This window comes from Pituophis catenifer, unplaced genomic scaffold, assembly GCF_029215685.1.
Source record: "Pituophis catenifer annectens isolate HBS135680 unplaced genomic scaffold, rPitCat1.0.hap2 SCAF_3, whole genome shotgun sequence".
Lineage (NCBI taxonomy): Eukaryota > Metazoa > Chordata > Lepidosauria > Squamata > Colubridae > Pituophis > Pituophis catenifer.
The window spans coordinates 9,196-31,732 of record NW_027256883.1 but is presented as its reverse complement, the minus strand read 5'-3'; the positions used below and the strand labels follow the sequence as shown (position 1 = coordinate 31,732).

General features: G+C 46.6%; 1 protein-coding gene across 2 annotated transcripts; it reads left to right on the top strand.

Moving 5' to 3' along the window:
* The first annotated feature begins 1,138 nt into the window (after positions 1-1,138).
* Positions 1,139-21,935, top strand: MAPK15 (mitogen-activated protein kinase 15). Of its 2 annotated transcripts, XM_070940150.1 has the most exons (14): positions 1,139-1,253; positions 1,342-1,440; positions 1,564-1,593; positions 2,940-3,030; positions 3,722-3,852; positions 6,760-6,923; positions 12,511-12,650; positions 16,155-16,212; positions 16,347-16,484; positions 16,604-16,709; positions 19,704-19,968; positions 20,383-20,474; positions 20,956-21,096; positions 21,412-21,935. In XM_070940150.1, the coding sequence occupies exons 1-14, from the start codon at positions 1,179-1,181 to the stop codon at positions 21,634-21,636; spliced, it is 1,755 nt and encodes a 584-aa protein (XP_070796251.1). In that variant the 5' UTR covers positions 1,139-1,178; the 3' UTR covers positions 21,637-21,935. The 2 variants fall into 2 exon arrangements, with proteins under 2 accessions (XP_070796251.1, XP_070796252.1); XM_070940151.1 differs by lacking the exons at positions 1,564-1,593; positions 2,940-3,030; positions 3,722-3,852.
* Positions 21,936-22,537: the final 602 nt, after the last annotated feature.

The following is a 22,537-nucleotide window of genomic DNA, read 5'->3' as shown; positions in this document are numbered from 1 at the left end:
AATACTGTTTTTTAAATTTTGTATGCTCTGTTTTTACTTAGGCTGTGCACCGCCCTGAGTCCTATTTGGAGAAGGGCGGTATAGAAATTTAATTAATAAATAAATAATAAATACTTGTTTTCTTGCAGGGTTTCATTACCCAAATTCGGTAACATCATCAGTGCTAGCAAGGGCGGCTGTTTGCTGTCAGTTTATAGTGCAGTGGCTTGCCTGTCAGTGTTGGTGGCCTTAGAGATTTTTTGATTGGGCTGTTCGCTGTTGGCTTCTTCGGCAGTTTCTGGATTTGGGTATTGTTTACTTGATCGTTGTTAATCTATACCTACCTAGGTGCCAATTGCTGGTGGATGGTCTTTTTGTTCCTTTTTGGGTGGGGTGATAATCTATGTGTCTATTTATGGCTTATTTGCCAGAGTGCCAGGCTTCTAGAAATTCCCTGGCAATTTTGGACTTGGCCTGGTCTAGGATGGTCACATTTTCCCAAATGAAATTATGGTTAAATCTGTCCATATGTTTTGAAATTAAAAGACTTTTGGTTGAATCCCATTTTCCTCGTTAGCTCATTGCACCAGGTGAATGCACGTAAAAGGCGGTTTGTTGCCATCGGAACCAAAAGTACTTCAAGGAAACCCAAAAACATTTTATTAAAGCGGGGAGGAGGGGGGGGTCTTTGCACAGGAGGCAAAAAAAAAAGCCGATGGGTGCATTTGATACACGTGAGGCGTCGGAAAGCCACAGAAGAAAACACCGGTTAGACATGGGAAAAGGCCGCCGAGAAACGTCGCGTCTCCTCCAGGATTCAGCCCGAGGATTCATTTCCTTCCTGCCCACCGGAGGAAAACCAGAGTTCGGGCTCCAAGGAACGCGCGGAAGGCACCCATCCGTCGCCTCGATTGAAAAAGCTGATCCGAGCCCGAGCGCCCTTCAGCTCCGCCCCGGCACCGCCAGGCCGGCGGAAGAGCCCGCGCGGAACCCGGCAGAGGGAGACGAGCGACATCAAAGCAGGCGGGGGCGGATCCGAGGGCCACACCGGCGGCGGGACAGCACAGGCGGAAGGGGAGGAGCCTCGGGGATGCCAGAGGGCGGCCGCTTCCGCCGGGGGGAGGGCCGCGCGTGCGGGGGCCGGCCGTTGCCAGGGCAACCGCGTCTAGCAGCAGCAGCGGCGGCGGCCTGTCCGGAGGATGAGCGGGGTGCCAGCCGAGGTGGAGGAGCCGGTGGCACGGCGCTACGAGATCAAGCGGCGGCTGGGCAAAGGGGTGCGCGCGCGCGAAGGGGAGGGGGCTTCCCTCGTCTCCTCCCGCCCGCCGCCCCCTCGCTGACTCCCGCCCGGCCCCTCCCCAACAGGCCTACGGGATCGTGTGGAAGGCGACGGAGCGCCGGACGGGAGACAGCGTGGCAGTCAAGAAGATCTTCGACGCCTTCCGCAACCGGACCGATGCCCAGGTGAAGCCCGCGGGGGGAGATTCTCGGGCCGGGGGTGGCTGCGGATAGGCTGGGAAGGCCCCCGGTGGCGCCCTCCCTCCCTCCCTCCCCCGCGCGAGCGTTGCTGCCGCTCTTTCCTTGCAGAGGACCTTCCGGGAGATCCTGTTCCTCCAGGTGAGCCTCCGCGCCGGGCCCCTCTCGGATCGCCCCGCGGAGACGGCGGCTGAGGGGAGGCCGGGGCTCAGCGGAGCCGGCGAGCTCCGTCCTGAAAGGCGTCCGGGGGCTTCGGGGCCGAGCCCTCCCGGCCCTCTCGGGGTGGGTGGGGTGGGAAGGCGCCTCCCCGTCCGGCCTCCCATTCCCCCCGGGGGGCGGTTCAGGGCTGGCCTTGCTTGGTCAGCCAGGGGCCCCGGGCGACCCCCCTCCCCCTTCGTTCCCCTCTCAGCTCTCGTCCCTTGTCTTGGGAAGCTGTTTTTTCCTGAAAGGTTTGAAACAATCCTTCTAAACAGTTGAAGAAGACACCTGAGAGCAGGTCCTGTAAGTTCTCGCACAATCTTTTTAAATAGGTGTTTTGGCCAGTTCTTTATACCAGTATTTTTGGATTTGTGTATGGGTTTCAATAGCTTTGTAAGAAATAATAGATTTTATATAAACGGTCGACTCTTAGACCACAGTGTATATAAAAAAGACATTGCAGTCTGCAAGTTTTTCTTAGAAGGGCTTGCTTGGTTGGTAACGATTGAAGTGGCCAAGTTAACTGTTTACTTGCGGTCTTCCTATTTGCCCTAGCTTACAATAATGACAATAATTAATTAAACTTGTATGCTGCCTGACTAAATGAAATTGGGCCGCTCGCAACAATCAAATGAAATTTCAATAAAATCAATAAAAGATGAAGACAATAAAGGGCGAACACAAGGCGGGGTGTCCCTTGCTGAAGGCCTGGGAGAAGAGTATATCTAGCAAAGCATAAGTGTTCCATGGGCATATTAAGGCATAATTGTTTATGCCACCACATTTTGGACCAGTTGAAGTTTCTCGCTGACCTTCAAAGGCAGCCCCGTGTAGAGTGTGTTGCAGAATTCAAGCTGCAAGGTGACTAGGGCATGAGTGACTCTCTGAACACCCCCCCCCCATATAAACCCTAACTGGTACATGAAACAAGTTGTGCAAAGACCTTCCTGGTGATACCTGCTCCTCAAGCAGGAGCTGTGAATCCTGGAAGACACACACACACACAGGATTGTATACCAACATGGCTTGGCCAGTCTGAAGTCAAAAGGTAAAGTTAAAAGTATAGCTCTAAATTGGCAGGTGACCCGACCCAGTTTCAGATAGTTGCTGAAAAGAAGGAGAGTAGACACCTCCTAGACAGGAGGTGTCTAGTGAGTGATCTCCCTCCCCCAACCAACTTGAACCTGCCCTAGAAAAAGAAGAAGAACCCCTGTGTAATTGTGGCCCTGATCCCCAGCTTGGAAGGATGGGAGCATAGGCCAGGGCTGTGTTGGTCTTATGTCTTGCAGGAATTTGGAGGGCATCCGAACATCATTCAGCTCCTGAATGTCATCCGGGCTCAGAATGACAAGGACATTTATCTGATTTTCGAATCCATGGGTGAGCTCTTCCCAGCTTCCCATGAGAGAGGGAGAAAGGCAGGCAGCCAGCACCACAGAAGTCTGTCCAGCTGGATTCGAATCCTAGAAGTTTGCTTGTTTTTAACTATTTATTGCATTTTCATTTAGAGTTATTTATATTGTTGTAAGCACTTTGGGAGGCTTGTTTCCTGAAAGGAGGGATATAAAATAATTGTAATGAATAAAATTCTAGGAACTAGTCAGTTGCCAGAAATTAACACTGCCTCAAAGGCAGCAAATAAATAAATAAATAAATAAATAAATAAATAAATAAATAAATAAATAAATAAAAGCAAATTTGTAAATGCTATTTCAAATGAAAGCTTGAATGGAAGATAAACTTCTGGAGATGACTTGCAAGACAAGGGTCTTGGAGTGGTTTAAATTGTTCAGCAATTTGCAGAGTTATTTCAGAGTAATAAAATGCGTTAATAATGGAAGTATATTGAAGAATCCTTTAGTGGGTTAGGGTTTATAATGGGAATTTATGCTCTGCCAATAGGGAACCTTGAAAATTAAAGCCAAATCCCACATTCCACAATGTACGTGATGTGTTCTGCTTAAGCAGTGCTAGTGATGTGTTTTGGCCTGCAGCCACCCTTGGAACAACGGCTAGGTATTGCAACCATGATGCAATGCCTTCATTGCTGCTTTTATGTCCCCTGTTTCAGAGACAGACTTGCATGCAGTGATCAAGAAGGGGAATTTACTGAAAGACATTCATAAGTGCTACATCCTGTACCAGCTCTTGAAAGCCACCAAATTTATCCACTCAGGAAATGTTATTCACAGGGACCAGAAGGTTTTTATTTTATTTATTTATTTATTTATCAAATTTTAAGCCTTCCCTCCAATTCCTTGATGACTCTAGGCACTTACAAATAAAAAGACAAAGGACTTTTTAAAAAAAAGACACAGGTGACCAGAAGAACAGAACATCAGCCACAAACAACCACAACTAAAGAAGCTCCACAACCACACTGTCCCCAAGGTCCTGGAGAAGAGCTAGGCCTTTAATAATTTCCTAAAAGTCATAATGTGGAGGTTGTGAGAATCTCTGGGAAATATAGTTCCAGAGGGCAAGTAGAGTAAGAGTAGGTGCACTTCCTGGATACCTCAAGGTGACACTGTTTAATCAGTGGGACCAAGAGTGTATCTGCCCTGCTTGCTTGATTGTGCAGACAGACAGACAGACAGACAGACAGACAGACAGACAGACGGACAAAGAGTCCTGCAGACAGTCAGGCATTCTGCCAGGAAGGGTTTTATGAAGGAGGAACAGAAAATGGAATTCTATTGGAAACCATCTGGTATCCAGTACAGCTTACAGAATAATGCAGTCATATTCACATAAGGCAGCCATTCCATCACCGTCTGCATTTCTGTGCTCTGGATCACCAATAGGCTGAGACTTCCGAATGAGCAGCCTCATTTAATCGTGAGGTGACCAGGGCAGGAGTGGCTTCCTGAAGGCCATCTGGGCCAGAAAAGGCCACAATTGATGGCACAGATGTGCTTGTGTCCAGGCCATCTTATGCAGAACTTCTACCTGCTCTTTGAGCAACAGCGGAGAGTGCTTAAATTTAATACAAGTCTTGAATGGAGAAATGCAGCAAAATAAATGGGCAACTCCCATTGGGAGTTGACAGTGAAATATCTCCAGATCCTGGGGGCCCTAGTAGCCATAGCAACTTGGACTTGGCAGGATGAACCCTGAGCCTGTTCCTCTTCATCCAGCTCTATATAGCTTCCAGGCACTTGGTTAGGATTTTGGCCACATCCCTTGGCCAGCCATACACAAATGGGTATCATCCCCATATTTTCACTTCTTATCCCAGTCTTTCCAAAGACTTCGCCCAAAAGCTTCACATGTATGTTAAGGAGGCAGCATCAGAGCCTGAGCATAGGCCCAAGGGCATGATTGTTCCACACCTATTGACACCGACTGAAGGTAGTCGGGGAGAAATGAGAAGAAATGCCAGAAAGCAGTGCCTCCTAGCCTCAACCCCCAAAGCTGATTCAGAAGGATACCATGGCCATCGGAATCAAATGCCCCTGAGAGATCAAGGAGCCATTAAGAGGGATATCAGATTGTGAACTAGCATGACCAACATGATTTTTATACTGAATCCTATCTTGAAACCTGACTGATCTGAATCCAGATAATCTGTTTCCTCCAGAGTCTTCTGAAGCTGAAGCCCAGGCACCCTCTCTCTACCACCTTCCCTGAAATGGGACTTTGTGGGTGAGGAGGTATCAAAACCTCCTTTAATGTATTCCTATTTATGTAGAAAAGTCTTAAATTAATGAAAATAAATGAGTGGGGCCTGGATTATCTTAACTTTGCCCAACCTTCTTCCAGACACTTCATTTACTTATTATATTTCTATACCTCCTCCCCCGGGGTTGTATAGTTTATATCTTAACTATGGGGTCAGTTAAATTGAGAAAAAGTAATTAGCCAGTTTGTGTCATGGTGAAGGCATCAGGCTAGAAACTGGGAGTCTGTAAGTTCTAGTCCTGCCTTTGGCATGAAAGCCATCAGAGTGACCTTGGGCCAGCCATCCACTCTCAGCCCTAGGAAGGAGGCAATGGCAAACAAGTTCTGAAAAATCTTGCCAAGAAAATTAACAGGGATTTGTCCAGATGATCTCGAGCATAGGATACAATTGAATGGAATGGGGGAAAATGGCTTAGGCCCGGGGTATTTGGCGGATCATCTGCGGCCAGCGACAGCTCCCCATCGCCCGGTGCGTTCCCACAGGGAGGGCCTCCTTGGGATGCCGCTGGCCAGACAATGTCGGCTGGCGACCCCTAGGGAGCGCGCCTTCTCTGTGGGCGCACCTACCCTGTGGAATCGGCTCCCCCTGGGTCTCCGGGTAGCCCCTGACTTTCGCTCTTTCCGCCGTGGCCTTAAAACATGGCTATTTTGCCTGGCCGGCTTCGACTAAAGGGGTTTTAGAGGGGATTTTAATGGTTTTTATAGTTTTATTGAGTATTTTTAAAGGAAGGATTGGACTTTGTGTGTTTTATTATTGTGAGCCACCCTGAGTCCTTCTGGAGATAGGGCAGCATATAAGTCCAAATAATAAATAAATAAATAATAATAAAAATCAGCCCTAGGTCTTGGGGTGAGTTTCATGGCCCGTTTCTTGGCTAAATCCTAGCCTGATACAAGAAGGACAAGAAAATCTTTGGCCCTGGGTAATGGGCTCCAGGGGAGTATATGGGGGGGGGGATACACCCCAGCAATGGAGAAGAACATATTTTGCATTAGGTGGGTCTGTCTATTGCAGACAGTCTCCCCTCTAACATAAGCATTATCTTGCATGTACAGTCTCCAGAAAATTCACTTGTCACTCAGCAGTTAAGGTTTAAAGCAGGCTTTATAAAAGAAGATTTTAAAGCCGCCTTATACTGGACAATGAATTATTATTTTAAGGGAAAAGGGCCAGGCTTTCCCTCGCCTCCAAGGTACCATCCTCCCCTCAAAAAACACATTCTCCATCCTGCATTGAGGTCCTAAAATGCATTTCTTTTATTAACTGGAAGGTTTTTTGAGGAGAAGCTCTTATCTTTGATCACTGCTATTCCAAAATATTCCCTTTTTTACCTCCTCTTAGTAGAATCGGGCATACGGGATGCCAGTGGGTCAGGTGATTTGATGGCTGTATGAATCCCTCTTCTTTTCATCATCTTTCACTTGCAGCCTTCCAACATCTTGCTGGACAGGGATTGCTTTGTGAAGTTGTGTGATTTTGGACTGGCTCGTTCCCTGGGCCAAATTGAAAAAGATGAAGGCAACCCTGCACTTACTGAGTATGTTGCTACTCGCTGGTACCGAGCCCCTGAGATCCTGCTTGCATCAAAATGGTAAGGAACGAAATCCACGTGAATTGTAGAAGGAGGGAGAGTGTTTTTTTCCAGCTTTATTTTTCCTTCCCAGGGATGTAATAGCAACACCCAAAGTCCCAAGCTTTTTTGAGGTCTTAAGTGGGATTAAACAAGATAGAGCTGCAGAGTGAAGTTGTAGTTAGGCTTTCATAATCTAACTGCTTGTTAGATTACGACAGAAGGGAACTGTTCCCTGTAATCAGAGTTTGTGGCTTCCTGGTTTGATAATTTGAAATTTGTACAAACCTTGAGCCAATTTGAGGGTACAGTTTAGAAATTAGAGCAGCAAACCACATAGCAGTTCTCCCCATTTTGAACCAGGAACAATCTGGTTGTTTCCTTGGTTCAAAATATCCAGTTAAGAGAGGAGCTCATGGATCCACTTGTCTCATCTGAAAAAGCTTCAAAAAATGGGCATATTCTCCAGTGTTTCGGCTGGAAACAGGCTTTCCTGTGAACTGTGAATGTGTTTCTTCCAGAGCCCTGTCACTTCTGGGTTAATAGCTGCTGGAGGTTCTTTTATTTTTTGAGTTTTTCCATAATTAAAGGATAACTCAGGAGCCAATAAATTCAAATAAGAATTGGCAAAATGCAGTTGGCCACCTCTTAATGGTTGCACTCCTTTAAAAAATTTTTTTCTTCTTCTTGAGTTGCAAAGATACAAGCTGTAAAGCAACACCAATATCTTGGGTTGTTTTGTAAAGAGTTAGACCTTGTGAGAGTCAGAGGATCTGAGTGCTCAGGGAGACGACTTAAGCCATTGTTTTTCCCTTTCCCCCTTATTACTGGTTCATTTCCAAGGAAACCATCTTGCCTGGATCAAATTTTCCATTTTTATGACCCATGCAGTGTGTGCGCATGCACCTTCTTTTTTTTTTTTTTTCCCCTTTGGCAGGGCAGCAGGTAGTTTACTCCCCACACCTCTTTTTTGCCATTGCAATAACTTTCAACTCTTAAACAAGACCAGACATGGTTCAATGTCTATTTTCTGCTTTTGATATGTCTGTCTTCTCCCACTTCTTCATCCTCTACATTCTATTTAACACTCCCAAAAAATTTCCACCAATCTTATTGGTGGGAAACCTTAAAACAGCAATCTTTTAAAGAGGAACTTAAAATGCAAATGCCCCCAAATCCTAGAGAGACTGAATGAAAGCAAGAGAAATCACAAATAGCACTGGACCGATTACCGTGACCCAAAGCAATTGGCTCTAGAACAACATGGAATTGGTTCAGCACTGCTGAGTGAGCAATGCTTGGAAGCTGCTCCTGGTTCTTGGAGCAAACTGGGGAGGAGGGAAAGGGCAGCGCAGCCTTCGGTGGGGGCATGTGCAAGAAAACCCCTAGAAGGCTCTCTTGCTGTCAGTTGCACAATTCTTGTTGTGGGTTGGTTTTCCTTCCTCGTCTCCGTTCTCCTATGTCCTTCTCTAATTTGCTTCCCAAATGAACCTGTCTGCCTTTCTCAAAATGTCCCTGGGACAGAAACTTCAAAGCTCCTCCCATTGTCGCCTACAGGTGGCCTATTAAAAGTTGGCATTCACACCTTTTGCATGTGGGGAATCCTATCTCTGCAACACTTGAATGATCTTGTGGGCCTTGCACGTCAATCCACTGCTGTACTTGCCTCTCACTTTTGATCCGTTTCAGCAAGCGTCCATGGAGATTCTCAGTCATCCAAGTCATGAAGCTTTTTGTATGAGCAGTGAAATGTTTTCAAGGAAAAAACAAAGGAAGTCCAATTGCAAGATGTCCAATTCTGGACAATGGGGAGGAGGGGGGGCTCCTCTTTGGGTTGAGTTTCGTAGTTCACTCTCTCAGCACACAGTAACTTGCTTGTGAGATCATCTCACACCAAAGGAGCTGCCTGGTGCAGGGGGCTACTCAGAGCCGACCATTTACAGTATCTGCTTTCAACGCCTTGAGAGGTACGCCTGCCACACCTGGAACATGATGGGGCAGGACCTCTCTGGCAAGTCCAGTCTTTTCCCTGATGAGCCATCAACAGCCAGAGTCAGATGCTGGAGTGGTTGGTGTTAGAGCTGGCTGTGACAGCAGCACTGGATGATTGATTCAGGTTGGATATCTGGATGTCGGCATCCTGTCTATTATACCAGAACTATAGGAAAGCTCTCCCTTGATCCCAGTTTGCAGGTAATACAACCAACAACTGAAGATGTTTCAAATTGATTAATCTGTAGGTACAGAGTGTTCTTTTAGAGGAAAAAATAAAAATTACATACAAATGCATCCTTTAATCACATATGTCATTTTCCTAATTGCCTTACTCGGAACAAGCAATGATTTGATTTAAGATAAAAGCACCTTATCATTGATCACATGTAATTATTTCTAATTGGCTTTTTTTCTGGGAATTGTACAGAACAGCTGTTTAAACAAATGCTACTGGTTTCTAATTCTTGTGTAGCCTATGCTTCCTACCCTCAATTCTCTTTGCTGCCAGCACTTTTGTTTTGTACAACTTATCTTCTATTATGCTGGCTTCTAGCTTATTCTTTTGTGCAGCATAACTGTGACTCAAGACACGTCCACTAATGTTTGCCGATTTTGGATCCCACACCATGCGCTATGTGGAAAATGTAGACAGAAAAATTTCTTCTTCTTGTCATAATGTTAGAACCTGGGCCAAGCCATTACAATTTAAAGCAAAGCTATGAGAACCAATAAAAGGAAGTTGTGAATTCTGGAATTTGCTGCCATTGGGTGTGGAAGTGAGCACCAATTTAAGGGTTTTAGAAAGAGAATGGACAGGTTCATTGAGTGTATTGTCCTTGAACACTAAAAAACAGACATGCAGGCACAAGACAGGTATTGCCTAACTTGGCAGGTAATGTCTGCTTGAAGGACCTGGCTGTTTTGGCAGGCCACAGATTAAGTATGAGTCTGCGAGGTGCTGAAGGAGTCAGTACAGTCTTGGGCTGCATCAGCAGAGGTATAAAGTTGAGATCACGGGAAGCGGTATTTCTACTCTTAAGTTGCGCTAATCAGACTGGCCTGAAATCCTGGCCCAGTATAAGAAGGAGGCTGAAGAACTAGAAAGAAGGTGGAGAAGAGCGACAAAGATGGTGAGGGCCTGGAGGCTAAATCTGTTGTGAAAGTCAGGGGAACTGGATACATGTAACCCAAAGAAGAGACACAGCAGCCTTCTTTCAAGACCCGAGGGCCCTGTCGCAGGGCAGGACAAGGAACAGCATGTAGAAGCTTTACAGACTGTAGGGAGACCCAGGAGATAGAGGGGGAGTTTCCTGACCCAGAGGGCTCTTTCGCAGTGGGGTAGGCTGCCTCCTGGAAAGATGGCAACTTTATTGCTGGATCAATAAAACGCTGCCGGCGTCCCGGTATAGCCAGCTGACGCCATCGCTGGTTATTGGGGGCGAATCATTGGCCCCCACGGAGAGGGCCCGCAACTTGGGTGTCCTCCTGGATGCGCGGCTGTCTTTAGAAGGGCATATGACAGCCGTGGCCAGGGGGGCTTTTTGTCAGGTTCGCCTGATACGCCAGTTGCGCCCCTTTCTGGACCGGGACTCCCTACGCACGGTCACTCAAGCACTCGTCACTTCTCGTCTGGACTATTGTAACGCTCTCTACATGGGGCTCCCCTTGGGGTACACCCGGAGGCTCCAACTGGTGCAGAATGCGGCTGCGCGGGGGATTATGGGAGCGACGGGGCGCTCCCATGTGACTCCTCTCCTGCGCGAGCTGCATTGGCTTCCGGTGGACTTCTGGGTGCGCTTCAAGGTGTTGGTGATCACCTTTAAAGCGCTCCATGGCTTAGGGCCAGGGTACTTACGGGACCGCCTTCTGCCACCAATAGCCTCCCACCGGCCGGTTCGCTCCCACAGAGAGGGCCTCCTCAGGGTGCCGTCGGCCAGACAATGCCGGCTGACGACCCCCAGGAGGAGAGCCTTCTCTGTGGTGGCACCTACCCTTTGGAACAATCTACCCCCAGAGATACGAGTGATCTCCGACCTTCGGATTTTTCGTCGGGCCCTAAAAACTCATTTTTTCCAGTTAGCCGGTCTGTCTTGATTTTAGGGTTAGTTTTTAAAATTTTAATATTGATTTTAATTGACAAGTTTTAAATTATGGGCCAAATTATAAATTATTTTAACTTTATTTTTAAACTGTGATGTTTTGTATAGATGTTTTTATCTTGGCTGTTCACCGCCCTGAGTCCGAAAGGAGAAGGGCGGTATAGAAATTTGAATAAATAAAATAAATAAATAAAATAAATCAAGCAAGGGTTGGCAGGACTGGAACAGTCTGAGGACTCCTGCCCCCGGCAGGGGGTTGGGCTACAGGACTTCTAACTGTATGTTAATTTGCAATAGTGTCAAAGATCTCTAGTTCAGGTGTAGGATGAGGGTGAAGGTTCATTCTCCAAGCTTGTGGGTGGGTGGTTTCCAAATGTTTCGTTACCAGCCTAGGTAACATCTTCAGCAGAGTTTAGGGGATGTCAGGGTCAGTGGTGTTCTTCCTTTTATAAAAGCTTCGTGTGGTCAGTAGGTCTTGTGATGGGTCAGGTGAGGCTGTGTCAAGTGAAGATCTTGTGATGGGGAAGTTACATCAGGTGGGGGACATTGGGAGGTGAAGTCCTTATATATTAATTTACTACTCCCTGATCACAGCAATAACTGCTGAGCAGTGATAGTTGAGATTGGAGGCAAGTCTTTTGCATACGTGTTTATTAAAAAAACTTATAATTGTCTAATAGCAAAAGCTCTCTGTGTGATTTACAAAAATGATTCGGTGGCCACTAGGAAGAAAAGGGCAATCACTTCCATTCTGCTAAAGCACCTTCATGGTTGCCTGGCCATTTCCTTCGAATACACGGCCACCAAAAACACAAAAGGGAGAGCAAGAGAGGCAGGCAGTGAGTGGCAGAGAAAGTAAAAAGAGTTGAAGGGAAAAGGAGGGTATCTATACAGCGACAATTTAACAGATGACTTGCAAACAGGAGAGCCTCTTCTTTTCTTCCAAATTGTCAAATTGGATTGTCCCCATCTTTGGTCGTGAGGTATTCAGGTGAGTATGGGAGCTGCAAATTGGAATGGCAGGGAACATTTTGGAAATGGGGAAGCAAATCAGGTACCTGTGTTAATTTTGGAAGGATGGCAGCAAGTTATTAAAGCATATCCTCAGAATCAACATAGAGAAATTATGCCGTTTGTGACCAACCCCCCCCCCCCTCACCACAATCGCTGTGTGATGCAATTTTTTGGACTATGTGCTTGGCCGGATTTAGCCTCCGTATTCCTTTATATGACATTCACATTGTGAGCTTCAGAATGTTTCTTTGTGCCCTTAATGAAGCCCCATGGCATGGCTGCCAGGGGAACTTGATTGCAGTGCCACAACCCGAGCCGTTTCCAACAGCTGAAGCAGTTTCTCCCAGGTTAATCAAATCTGGTGAACTCTTTTGCTACTTTTTCAGAGCAATAACGCAAAACCGGCTCCTCTTCCCATGTTCAGTGCCAGGTGTCTGTGGCCTCTTTTGTGGGGGGGGGGGAGTTTGAGCCCAGCTGTCTTTTTTCTTTCTTCCCTGCAGTTACACCAAGGGGGTGGACATGTGGAGCATCGGCTGCATCTTGGGAGAGATGCTTCTGGGAAAGCCTCTGTTCCCAGGAACGTCCACCGTCAACCAGATAGAGCAGATCCTGCGTGTTATTCCTCCCCCCAGCCCAGAAGGTAAGAAGGGCTCCCTCTGTGGGTGCGTGGGTATCTCCGTCTCTGCTGAGATCTGATGGGACGGGCAGGTGGAGCCACCCAGAATTCCCTTCCTTGGTGTAAAAAGCTGGTCCGTTCTTGCATCGCTGCCCCTTTGCTGAAGGGAAACTGAAGACTCCCCCAAGAATCTCACCGGTTTGTGTCCTGAGATGCCTTGTGGAGCCTGAAGATTTTCTGCTGTTCCTCCTGCTGAGCCCAGCTGGCTCACAGGCAGGCAGGGAGCTTCTGAGAGTTTCACAAGCAGATGGGTAGTCCTGGGATGTGGGATTGATATATTTTTTGGTCCAAAGAATCTGGTCTCCCCTAACCCTCTCCAGGCAGACTCTTGAGCGGCTTAGCCCTGAGCTCCGGTCCTCCTTATAAGATACCTTGGTCCTCAGCCAAGCTTCAGAAAGGAGGCTGTTGTTAACTTGTTAACTTTGTTAACAAAGAGAATGTATCTGCACTTGTGCATACCATGTTAAATTGATCCCTTGCTCACTCATTTCCTCTTTCGTTTTCAGTTCCCCCTTTTCATTCAAAATGTCTTTATACCTAACAATATTTCCCATATTAATAACATTTGGGTGAATCCATTGTTGAAAGCCAGACCAGTATCCTCAAATAATGTTGTTCTTTAATTTTCTCCCATACCAACATTAGTGCATTTCTTATATAATGTCTCTGAAAATATCCATGTATCTTATTTTTTCCATACCACAAAAAAGCATGCCACCCCAGTTGTAAATCATGTTCTTCCAGGGTCAATAATCTTGTGTTCCTCAATACAATCCATTCTTTCATCCATGTTAATACTGCAGCCTGATAATACAATTCCCAGTTTGATAGCCCAAAACCACTTCTGCTTCTTATATCTTGCATCATTTTCAAGCCAATTCTTGCTTTTTTCCCTTCCCAGATATATTTGTGTATTATTTTATTAAGTTCCTCAAATAATTTTTTCCCAATTTTATCGGAATTGTTTGGAATAAGTACAATAGTCTTGGCAATATGTTTATTTTAATTGTTGCTACTCTTCCTACCAGTGATAATTGTAGGTTCTTCCACTTTTCCAGGTCTATTTGAATTTGTTTCAACTTATAATAATTATCTTCTTTAATTGTTACACATCTTGCTGTCAATTGAATCCCTAGGTACTTAACTTTCTTTACAATCTGAATATCTATTCTAGATATGAGAAAGATGTAAAATCACAGGGTTTTTATAAAGAACCAACAGAATTAGATAAAATCCTAACAGGAACTGATGAAAGATTAATAAAGAAACTCTATAATTATTTATTGGGTGAAAAACTGGCAGAGGAGCAAGTAAAGAAGACAATGATAGCATGGGCGAAAAATTTTGGTTATACGATAGAACTAGATAAATGGCAGAAACTATGGGACAGGAATTATAAATTAATGATGTCAATTGCATATAAAGAGAATTTATATAGGATATTTTATAGATGGCATCTTCCACCAGTGAGGTTGGCAAAGATGTTTAAAGACAAATCAGCTAAATGTTGGAAGTGCCACCAGATATCTAGATCTTATTATCATATGTGGTGGACATGTGCAGAAGCAAAGAAGTATTGGACAAAAATAAAGATATGGTTGGAAAAGATGATAAAACAACGTATTGAGTTTAAACCAGAAATATTCTTGTTGGGGATTTTACCTGAAACTTATAACAAAGAAAATATATATTTAATTATTCATGTATTAACAGCAGGTAGAATTGTATTTGCACAATATTGGAAAAGTGAAGAGATTCCTACTGAAGAGAAGGTGATTAGGAAAATATTAGAATGTGTAGAAATGAATAGACTAACACTAGCAATTAAAGTGAACGAACAAACTGATTATTATATGATATGGGAAGTATTTTATCAATGGTTAGAGGGAAAAAAAGGAAATTGGAAATAAAGGAAGAAGACAATAAGAATAGAAAATATATTAAGATAGAGTAAGAATAAAATGGCAATTGATAATATGAGTACGATGAGAATAACTATGTTTAATGTTATTGTATTTGTACTAGAAAATATGTTATGAAGGAAAGGAAGAGTTACAGAAGGTATAATTGTTCAATGTATATACTTTGTGGATGTTGCCAGAAATATTTGTACTCAGATGGCACACTGTTTAAGGAGAGATGAAATGTTTATATCTTTTTTTTTTAATGGAAAATAATAAAAAACTTATTAAAAAAAAGAAAAAGGAGGCTGAGGCTCCTGGGGTGGCCCATAGAGACGCCTTGCCCCTCCCCTTTCTGTCTGTTGTACTGCTGGCCACAGGCGCTGGCCTTCTTGATGGCTCGGGAGCTGATCCTGGTCTCAGTGTGAAAGGGAACCGTAGAGTTGGAAAGGAACTCTGGTGTCATCTCGTTCATCCCCCTGCTAAGGCTGGAATTTGTGGAGAGGTCTAGGGAGCTGAGAGCGTCCATGGAGATCAGCAACCCGATCTCCTGTTACCCCCCTGAGTTTAGGGGAGCTGAGGGAGGGAGGGAGGGAGGATCTGCTTTTGGCTAGTAAGTGGACAAATGAGAAGGGAAGGCAGCCAGGTTCCAAGATCAAGCCCATGTAATAATAATAATAATAATAATGATAATGATAATGATGATAATGATGATAATAATAATAATAATAATAATAATAATAATAATAATAATAATAATAATAATAATAATTTTATTTCTATACCGCCCTTCTCCCGAAGGACTCAGGGCGGCCAATTTAAAAACACAGGACACAACAATAATTAAAAATTAAAATAATTAAATAGATTTGGCCGATTTAAAACCCCAAAAATTTAAAATACCCCAATTTAAAATTATTATGTTGATAGCCCTGCCTGGCGGAACAACAGGGTCTTCAGTGTGCAGCGAAACACCCGGAGGTCGGAGATCTTACGTATTTCCGGGGGCAGTTCATTCCACAGGGCTGGGGTTCCCACAGAGGAGGCCCTCCCCCTGGGTGTCGCCAGCCGACATAACTTGGCTGATGGCACCCTGAGGAGACCCTCTCTGTGGGAACGGACTGGTCGGTGGGAGGCTATTGGTGGCAGAAGACGGTCTCAGAGGTACCCGGGTCCTATGCCATGGAGCGCTTTGAAGGTGGTAACCAACACCTTGAATCGCAGCCGGAAGACCACTGGGAGCCAGTGCAGCTCGCGCAGGAGGGGTGTCACGCGGGCACAACGAGTTGTGCCCATAACCACCCGCGCGGCCGCATTCTGGACCAGTTGGAGTGATGGGCAAACTGGCTACCCTTCATCCAGGAGAAGGACTTGTAGAGGAGCCCTCTCCCCAGGGGCAGGAGAGTGCAGTGTGTGTGGCCTAATTCCTGTTGGAGGCCCCTCTTACACAGGGACATGCCCGAAAGAGCAGGGAGGGAAAGAGTGCCTGGCATTTTGTTTTGTCTGAAGTTAGGACCCAAGCTAGGCTCTTCGCTCAAGGATCCTGATCCGTTGCTTTGCTTTGCAGATTTGGATGCCTTCCATTCTGACTACCGAGCCTCAGTTATCAACCGTGTGAGCTGCCAGTGAGTGTTTTCTTTTGCTGAGGGGATCACAGTTCCCCAGGAGGCACCTCTTTCAGCCCAGTAAGTGCCTTGGGTAAGCTGGCTGGGAGCGCTCTGTGGAGCAGAACTGCAGCGTGCTTTCTGTCCGGCTGCAGGCCCCAGCTGTCTTTGGAGGAGCTCATGCCTGCCTCCACTCCTGCCCAGGCCCTGGACCTTCTAAAACGGCTCTTGGTGTTTAACCCTGAGAAGCGGCTAACGGCAGAGGAGGCGCTGGAGCACCCCTATGTGCAGAGGTGAGAGCTCCATGGAGATTTGGTACGGCCACCTGGGCTCTCAGATGGCCAAAGCTGTTTCTGTGCCTGTTTCAGCCTCCTTCGGACAGCCTTGTGCTCACCCGGCCTTCTCTTGGTAGGTTCCACTGTGCTGCCAAAGAGCCTGCTCTCGACTACAGTGTGATCCTCCCTCTGGCTGATGATGTGCAGCTCTCAGTGGCTGAGTATCGCAATCGAGTTTATGAGGTAATCCCCTGCCCCTACGGATCCTGAGGGACTTTAATTCTTTTCTTGGGAGATCCTTAACGGCCCTAAGAGAGCTGAAGGAAGAAGCATGTCCCGAAGTTGTAGGAACTTTGGGAGAAAGTGACCATGCCATTCTCAGATTTACTTTGATGCAGGTAAGGGTAACTGAACAAAGTCAGACTAGTGCTCTAGATTTTAAGAACTGATTTCAACAAACTAAGAGAAAGAATAGGAAGGATTCACGGATGGAAATCCTGAGGGGAAAACAGTTTGGGATGTTTGGAAAACTGAAAACAAGGTAACAAAGGCCCAAACAAAATACCACAGAGAAAGTAAATGTGAGCAGCTCCGTTGCACAAGGAGCTGAGGGATAAAAAGGAGAAACGTAATAGATGGAAAGAGGGGCTTGTAACTAGAGCAGAATACCAACAAATAGTAGTTTGAGTTTGCAAGGACAGTCTGGAAGGCTCAAAGTCAGCTTTCAACAAATGCCAAAATAACAAAAGTTTCTTATAAATAAACCTGTAAAGGTTTCTATATAAGGAGCAAGAGGAAGGTCAAGGAAATGGTCAGTCCACCAGCTGGAAAAAATGGCAAGAAAGTGACGGGCAGCAGGGAGAAGATGAAAGTGTTCAATTCCTTTTTTACATCTGTCTTTATGCAAAAGGAAAAAATAGCCTAACTTGTCAAAAGCAGCACATTGGGAGACAGAAGAAGAATGCAGGTCAAAATAGGTGAGGAATTGCCTAGAGAACACCTAACTGCTCTGACCGAGTTTTAAGTTTCCTGGACCAGAGGGTTTAAATCCCAGGGTGTGGAGGGAATTGGCAGATGTGATCTCAGAACCCATGAATGAAATATTTGAGAGCTCCCAGAGCACAGCAGAACCGCCAGAGCACTGGAAAAAAACTGATGTGGTTCCAGTCTAGGACCTGAGTATATACAAGATCGCCTTCTGCCACCGATAGCCTCCCACCGGCCAACACGCTCCCACAGAGAGGGACTCCTCAGGGTGCCGTCGGCCAAACAATGTCTACTGGTGACACTCAGGGGGAGAGCCTTCTCTGTGGGGGCACCTGCTCTCTGGAATGAATTGCCCCTGGAGGTTCGCATGATCCCTGACCTACGTACCTTTCGCCGTGCCCTTAAGACTCTTTTGTTCCAACAGGCCAGGCTGGCTTAAAAAAAATGAATTTTAAATTGGGTGTTTGTAGTTTTTAACATAAGGGCCAAATTTATATATTTATTTTAAATTGTTTTTAAATTTTGTGAGTATATGTTTGTTTTAATATGGCTGTACACCGCCCTGAGTCCTTCGGGAGAAGGGTGGTATAGAAGTTTAATAAATACAAATACAGTCTACAAAATTATAGGCCAATCAACTTGACATCAATACTTGGGAAAATCCTGGAAAAGATAACCAAGTGGAGGATTTGTGAGCATCTAGAAATGAACAAGTTGATTACTAGAAGCCAGCATGAGTTTGTTAAAAACAGGTCATGTCAAACAAATGTAATTGCCTTCTTTATAAAGTGACTATAAGTGGCTAAGATGCTGAGCTTGTCGATCGAAAGATCGGCAGTTCAGCAGCTAGAATCCCTAGTGCCGCGTAAATGGGTCGAGCTCCCATTTACTTGTCCCAGCTTCTGCCAACCTAGCAGTTCGAAAGCACGTAAAAAATGCAAGTAGAAAAAAAGGGACCACCTTTGGTGGGAAGGTAACAGCGTTCCTTGCGCCTGTGGCTTTTAGCCATGCCAGCCACATGACCATGGAGACGTCTTCGGACAGCGCTGGCTCTTCGACTTTGAAATGGAGATGAGCACCACCCTCTAGAGTCGGGAACAACTAGCACATATGTGCGAGGGGAACCTTTACCTTTTATAAAGTGACTGAATTAGTGGAAATTCTGTGGATGTAGCAGATTTCAGTAGGGTATTTGATAAACTATATCCTACATCTTGGTAAGATAGAATAATTCTGCATGTGATCCTGAATGGAACTACATTCCATGGAGGGAAGCATCCAGTGGGGTTCCTCAAGGTTCTGTTCCGGGCCCAGTGCTCTTCAGCATCTTCCTTCCTAAAAGCTGTAGAGGATATAGGAAGGGAATTCATCAAATATGCGGAAAACACCAAGCTGAGGGGAATTGCTAACACTTTGGAAGATAGACTCAAAATTAGGGAGAGGGGGAGAGAGAGAGAGAGAGAGAAAAGAGAGGAGAGAGAAGTGTGCTAGTGAGGCTACCCTTTGAATACAGTTCTGGTCACCACAATGCAGAAAAGAGTATCTGAGATCCTTGAAAACGCGCAGAGATGAGCAACAAAGCTGATAAAAGGATCTTGGAGGCCAAATTGTATCATGGTTAAGGGAGCTAGGTATGCCTGACCTATCAAAGATAAGGATTAGGAAGGACATGAGAACTGTCTTCCAGTACTTGAGGGTCTGTCACAGAGAAGAGGGGATTGACTTATTCTCCAGAGCCTCAGAGGGCAGGACAAAAAGTAATGGGTGGAAGCTATATTCAACCTAGAAGTAAGGAGAAATTTTCTGACAGTGAGAACAATGAATCAGTGGAACAGTTTGCCTCCTGGAGTTGTAGGTGCACACTACTGGCTCGTATTGATTGTCTACTAGGATTCCAAGATCCCTCTCACTACTATTGAGCCAGGTACCGCCTATATATTATACCTGTGCATTTGGTTTTCTTGCCTAGAACCTTACCTACTTTTTTTTCACCATTGAATTTCATTTTGTTAGATAGCGCCCAATGTTATAGTCTGTCAAGTTCCTTCTGTATCTTAAACCTATCTCCTGGAATGTTGGTTATTCCTGTCACCTTCTTTCCTTCCTTCCTTCCTTCCTTCCTTCCTTCCTTCCTTCCTTCCTTTCTTCCCTCCCTCCCTCCCTCCCTCCCTCCCTCTCATTCCCATCTCCTTCCTTCCTTCCTCCCTCCCTCCCTCCCTCTTACTCACTCTCTCTCTTTCTTCTTTCCAGTTGATCTTGGAATGGAAGGCCAGTAGCCAAGCTCAGAAGCAGCCCCTCCAGGGAGTTCCTCTTCCGTCTGGTTCCACAGATGCCAGTTCCCCTCTCAGAGCCCACTGTCCAATGAAGGGAGGGACACAACCTCTTCCATCCCATGGGTCTCCACCACCTCTTGTGGCAACTTCCCAGCGGAGAGCAAATGAGTCAAGAAACCCTTGCCCAAAGCCAAAGTTGAGCTCCACAGTCTGCAGTCCTACTGTTAACGCATCTGCCCAAAGTAAGTGTATTCTCCTTGCAAAGGTATAGTAAAATATTGCAAGAATTTGCCTTCCTGCCACAAATGAATACATGTTTCCATGGATAGATTAATTACATTCAAGATGTCCCAAAGATGCTTTTTCAAAAGGCGCCTGGACTTTGTTTTTTTTCCTTGAAGATGTTTCACTTCTCATCCAAGAAACCTCCTCAGTCCTGACTAAATGATGGACAATGGAAGAATTTATATTCCTTGCAGTCACCTGGTTGTTAACACTCTTTCTGAGAGTCGTTGAGATCACTTTGAGGTTTATCTGTGCCCTCAGTAGTCCATAATGGGTATGGAACCTTCTTGGGACCTTGGAGCCTCAGGTTGTCTATTCCTGCCTGTGATTTACCCATCTCTCTCTTTTTCATGTTTCTCCCCATTCCAAAGATTTCCTGCCTGCTGGCAATGTGGCGATGGGTCCGCCTCCCTCCCGCCTTCGGCAGTATCAGAGAGCAGCGGGCACCTCCACTTTTTGGGACGTGAGTCGCTCTGCCTCTTGCTGATCTAGACCTTCCAGGATTGCAGGCCTCCACCAGGATCACAGGAGCTCCCAGGTCTTGCAGGAGGTCCTTTCCAGTTGCCACACCATCTCCCTGGGGGCTGGCATGCTTCACCCGAGGAGATCCTCCTGGCTCCCTCTCATTTTGATTCCAGAGTGCTGCCACATTTTCCTCCTGTTGATCAAGGGTTCTCAGCTCGTAGGAAATGTTCAGAAGGGCTTCCAAGAAGGGGAATACGAGGGGACGTGTTTCTGCCTTTGGACGGGCTGCCTGGCAAAGCAAAGAATGCTCTGTCCGGTGGGGCTGCCTTGGATTTCCTTTAATCTGGGTGGGCTGCTGGGGGAGTTGTGTGAGGCCAGGCTGGTGGAGTTGTTTGCAGTTCAGAGTCACACACTGATGCAGGGAGTGGATGAATCTTGGAGTACCACTCGAGCTCCATCTCTGTCATCTGCCTCAACAGGTGCCAAAGGGGCCGGGGGCAACAAGCCAGGCCGTGTCCCCCTTTAAACCTCTTACCTTGCTCAGCCAGGCTCAGGAAGCAGCCCTCAACCAGCATCTGACGAGGAAGGGGGCCCTTCCCAGCAGGGCTGCCGCGGGGCTGGTGAGTGAAACTGTCCTGACCCATAGTCCTAGGCTTGGCTGCCTTCCAGCTGGAGGGCTCCTCTGAAACGGCCCAGGATCACTTTTCCTGGCCAGAAAAACCTGAGGGGCAGACAGATGGCCTTGGGATGGGGAAACGCCTCCCTCCCTGGGCAGTGGTTGTGTGGGATCAGTGGGGGGAAGAGTGCTACGTTCCTCCTTGAGCTTCTGGAAGAATGCAGGATGTGGTTGTACTAAATACCCTTAATGATCCTGCCCCGCTCTTCCAATTGTCCACCTTCGATTTAGCCTCAACTCCCCTCTTCGTTCTTATCAGAATCCACAGAACCCTGAATCCCGTGGCAGGGAAGCTCATTTCTTTCTGAAGCCATGCAAGAAAATGTTCCAGGTTACAGCAAATGTCGGAATAGCTGGTGACCCCAAGGCCCACCTGGGCAGCTACTCCCAGTCCTATGGGACCATCTGCAAGTCTGCCCTCCAGAATCTGCCTGTCTCTGGTGCTTCTCCCCCAACGGTTGCTCCCAGTCCCCAGCAGCTCTAAGTGTGGCCTCTGGTCACCTGCAGCAGGGAGGGAGGGAGGCAGGCAGGCAGTCCTCCTCCTCTTTCTGCGTCCCTCGGGCAGGCAGAGGGCTCAACTCAGTCACATCGGTCTTTGATCCGTCATGACCCCAAACTCCTGGGATCCACCAAGAGAAGGAAGCCCTGGGTAACGTGAGACTTTGCCTGGTTCCAGCCAAGTGACAGGGTTTCTTAAACACCCAAGCTAGCCAACCTGTGTGTTGATCTCACAATCAAACGAAGCCTCCCCCTCCCCGAAAAAGCTTCTGAGATAAAAGTATTTTCTACATGGATTAAAATCGGCAGTGTCTGTTTTTTATTTAATGTAGGCTGGGTTTTGAACCCCGGGCACTGGGTTGGTCTTGACCAGGGGGCTAGTTTCCAGCTGGAGTCCCTGCCCACCTGGGGTTCGTCCGCTCTCTGCTTCCAAGGACCTTTCTGAAGAGCTCTGCTGTGTTTTCTCCACTTCCGTCCCATCTGATCCCGCAGGAGCCCCTCCGGAAGGCCCATGGGAGGCTGGGAGAGGGATCTCAGAGCATTTGGGAGGGGGGGCATTCAGCCAGGGATATCTTTGTGTGTCCCCTTCCTCAATAATGCCGCTGTTGCCCCCTACTGGCACCTGCATGGGAATCAACATCAGGCATGATGGAGAGAAGTGAGGCTGACCATCTCAGGCTGCGGTCGTCCATTTGTCTGCCAGTAGGGCATCTTTCCAGAATGGGACCCAACTTAATCCATGGGCAGAAGTTTGGAAAATGGGTTGCAGAGATGTGGCATGTTCCCCAAACCATGCCTGTGGGGCTGCTGCTCCCCCTTCCTTTCTGGCCCTGCAACCGGCCCTGCATTCCCAGGATCTGCAGATGAGCATTGGGGACTTTTCATAA

What these genes read in the sequence shown, in the direction of transcription:
- MAPK15 (XM_070940150.1), top strand. Translation starts at nt 1,179, where the DNA reads ATGAGCGGGGTGCCAGCCGAGGTGGAGGAGCCGGTGGCACGGCGCTAC. An exon ending in AGCGGCGGCTGGGCAAAGGG is followed by an intron (nt 1,254 to 1,341) that starts GTGCGCGCGCGC and finishes CCTCCCCAACAG; the next exon opens with GCCTACGGGATCGTGTGGAA. An exon ending in ATCGCAATCGAGTTTATGAG is followed by an intron (nt 16,710 to 19,703) that starts GTAATCCCCTGC and finishes TCTTCTTTCCAG; the next exon opens with TTGATCTTGGAATGGAAGGC.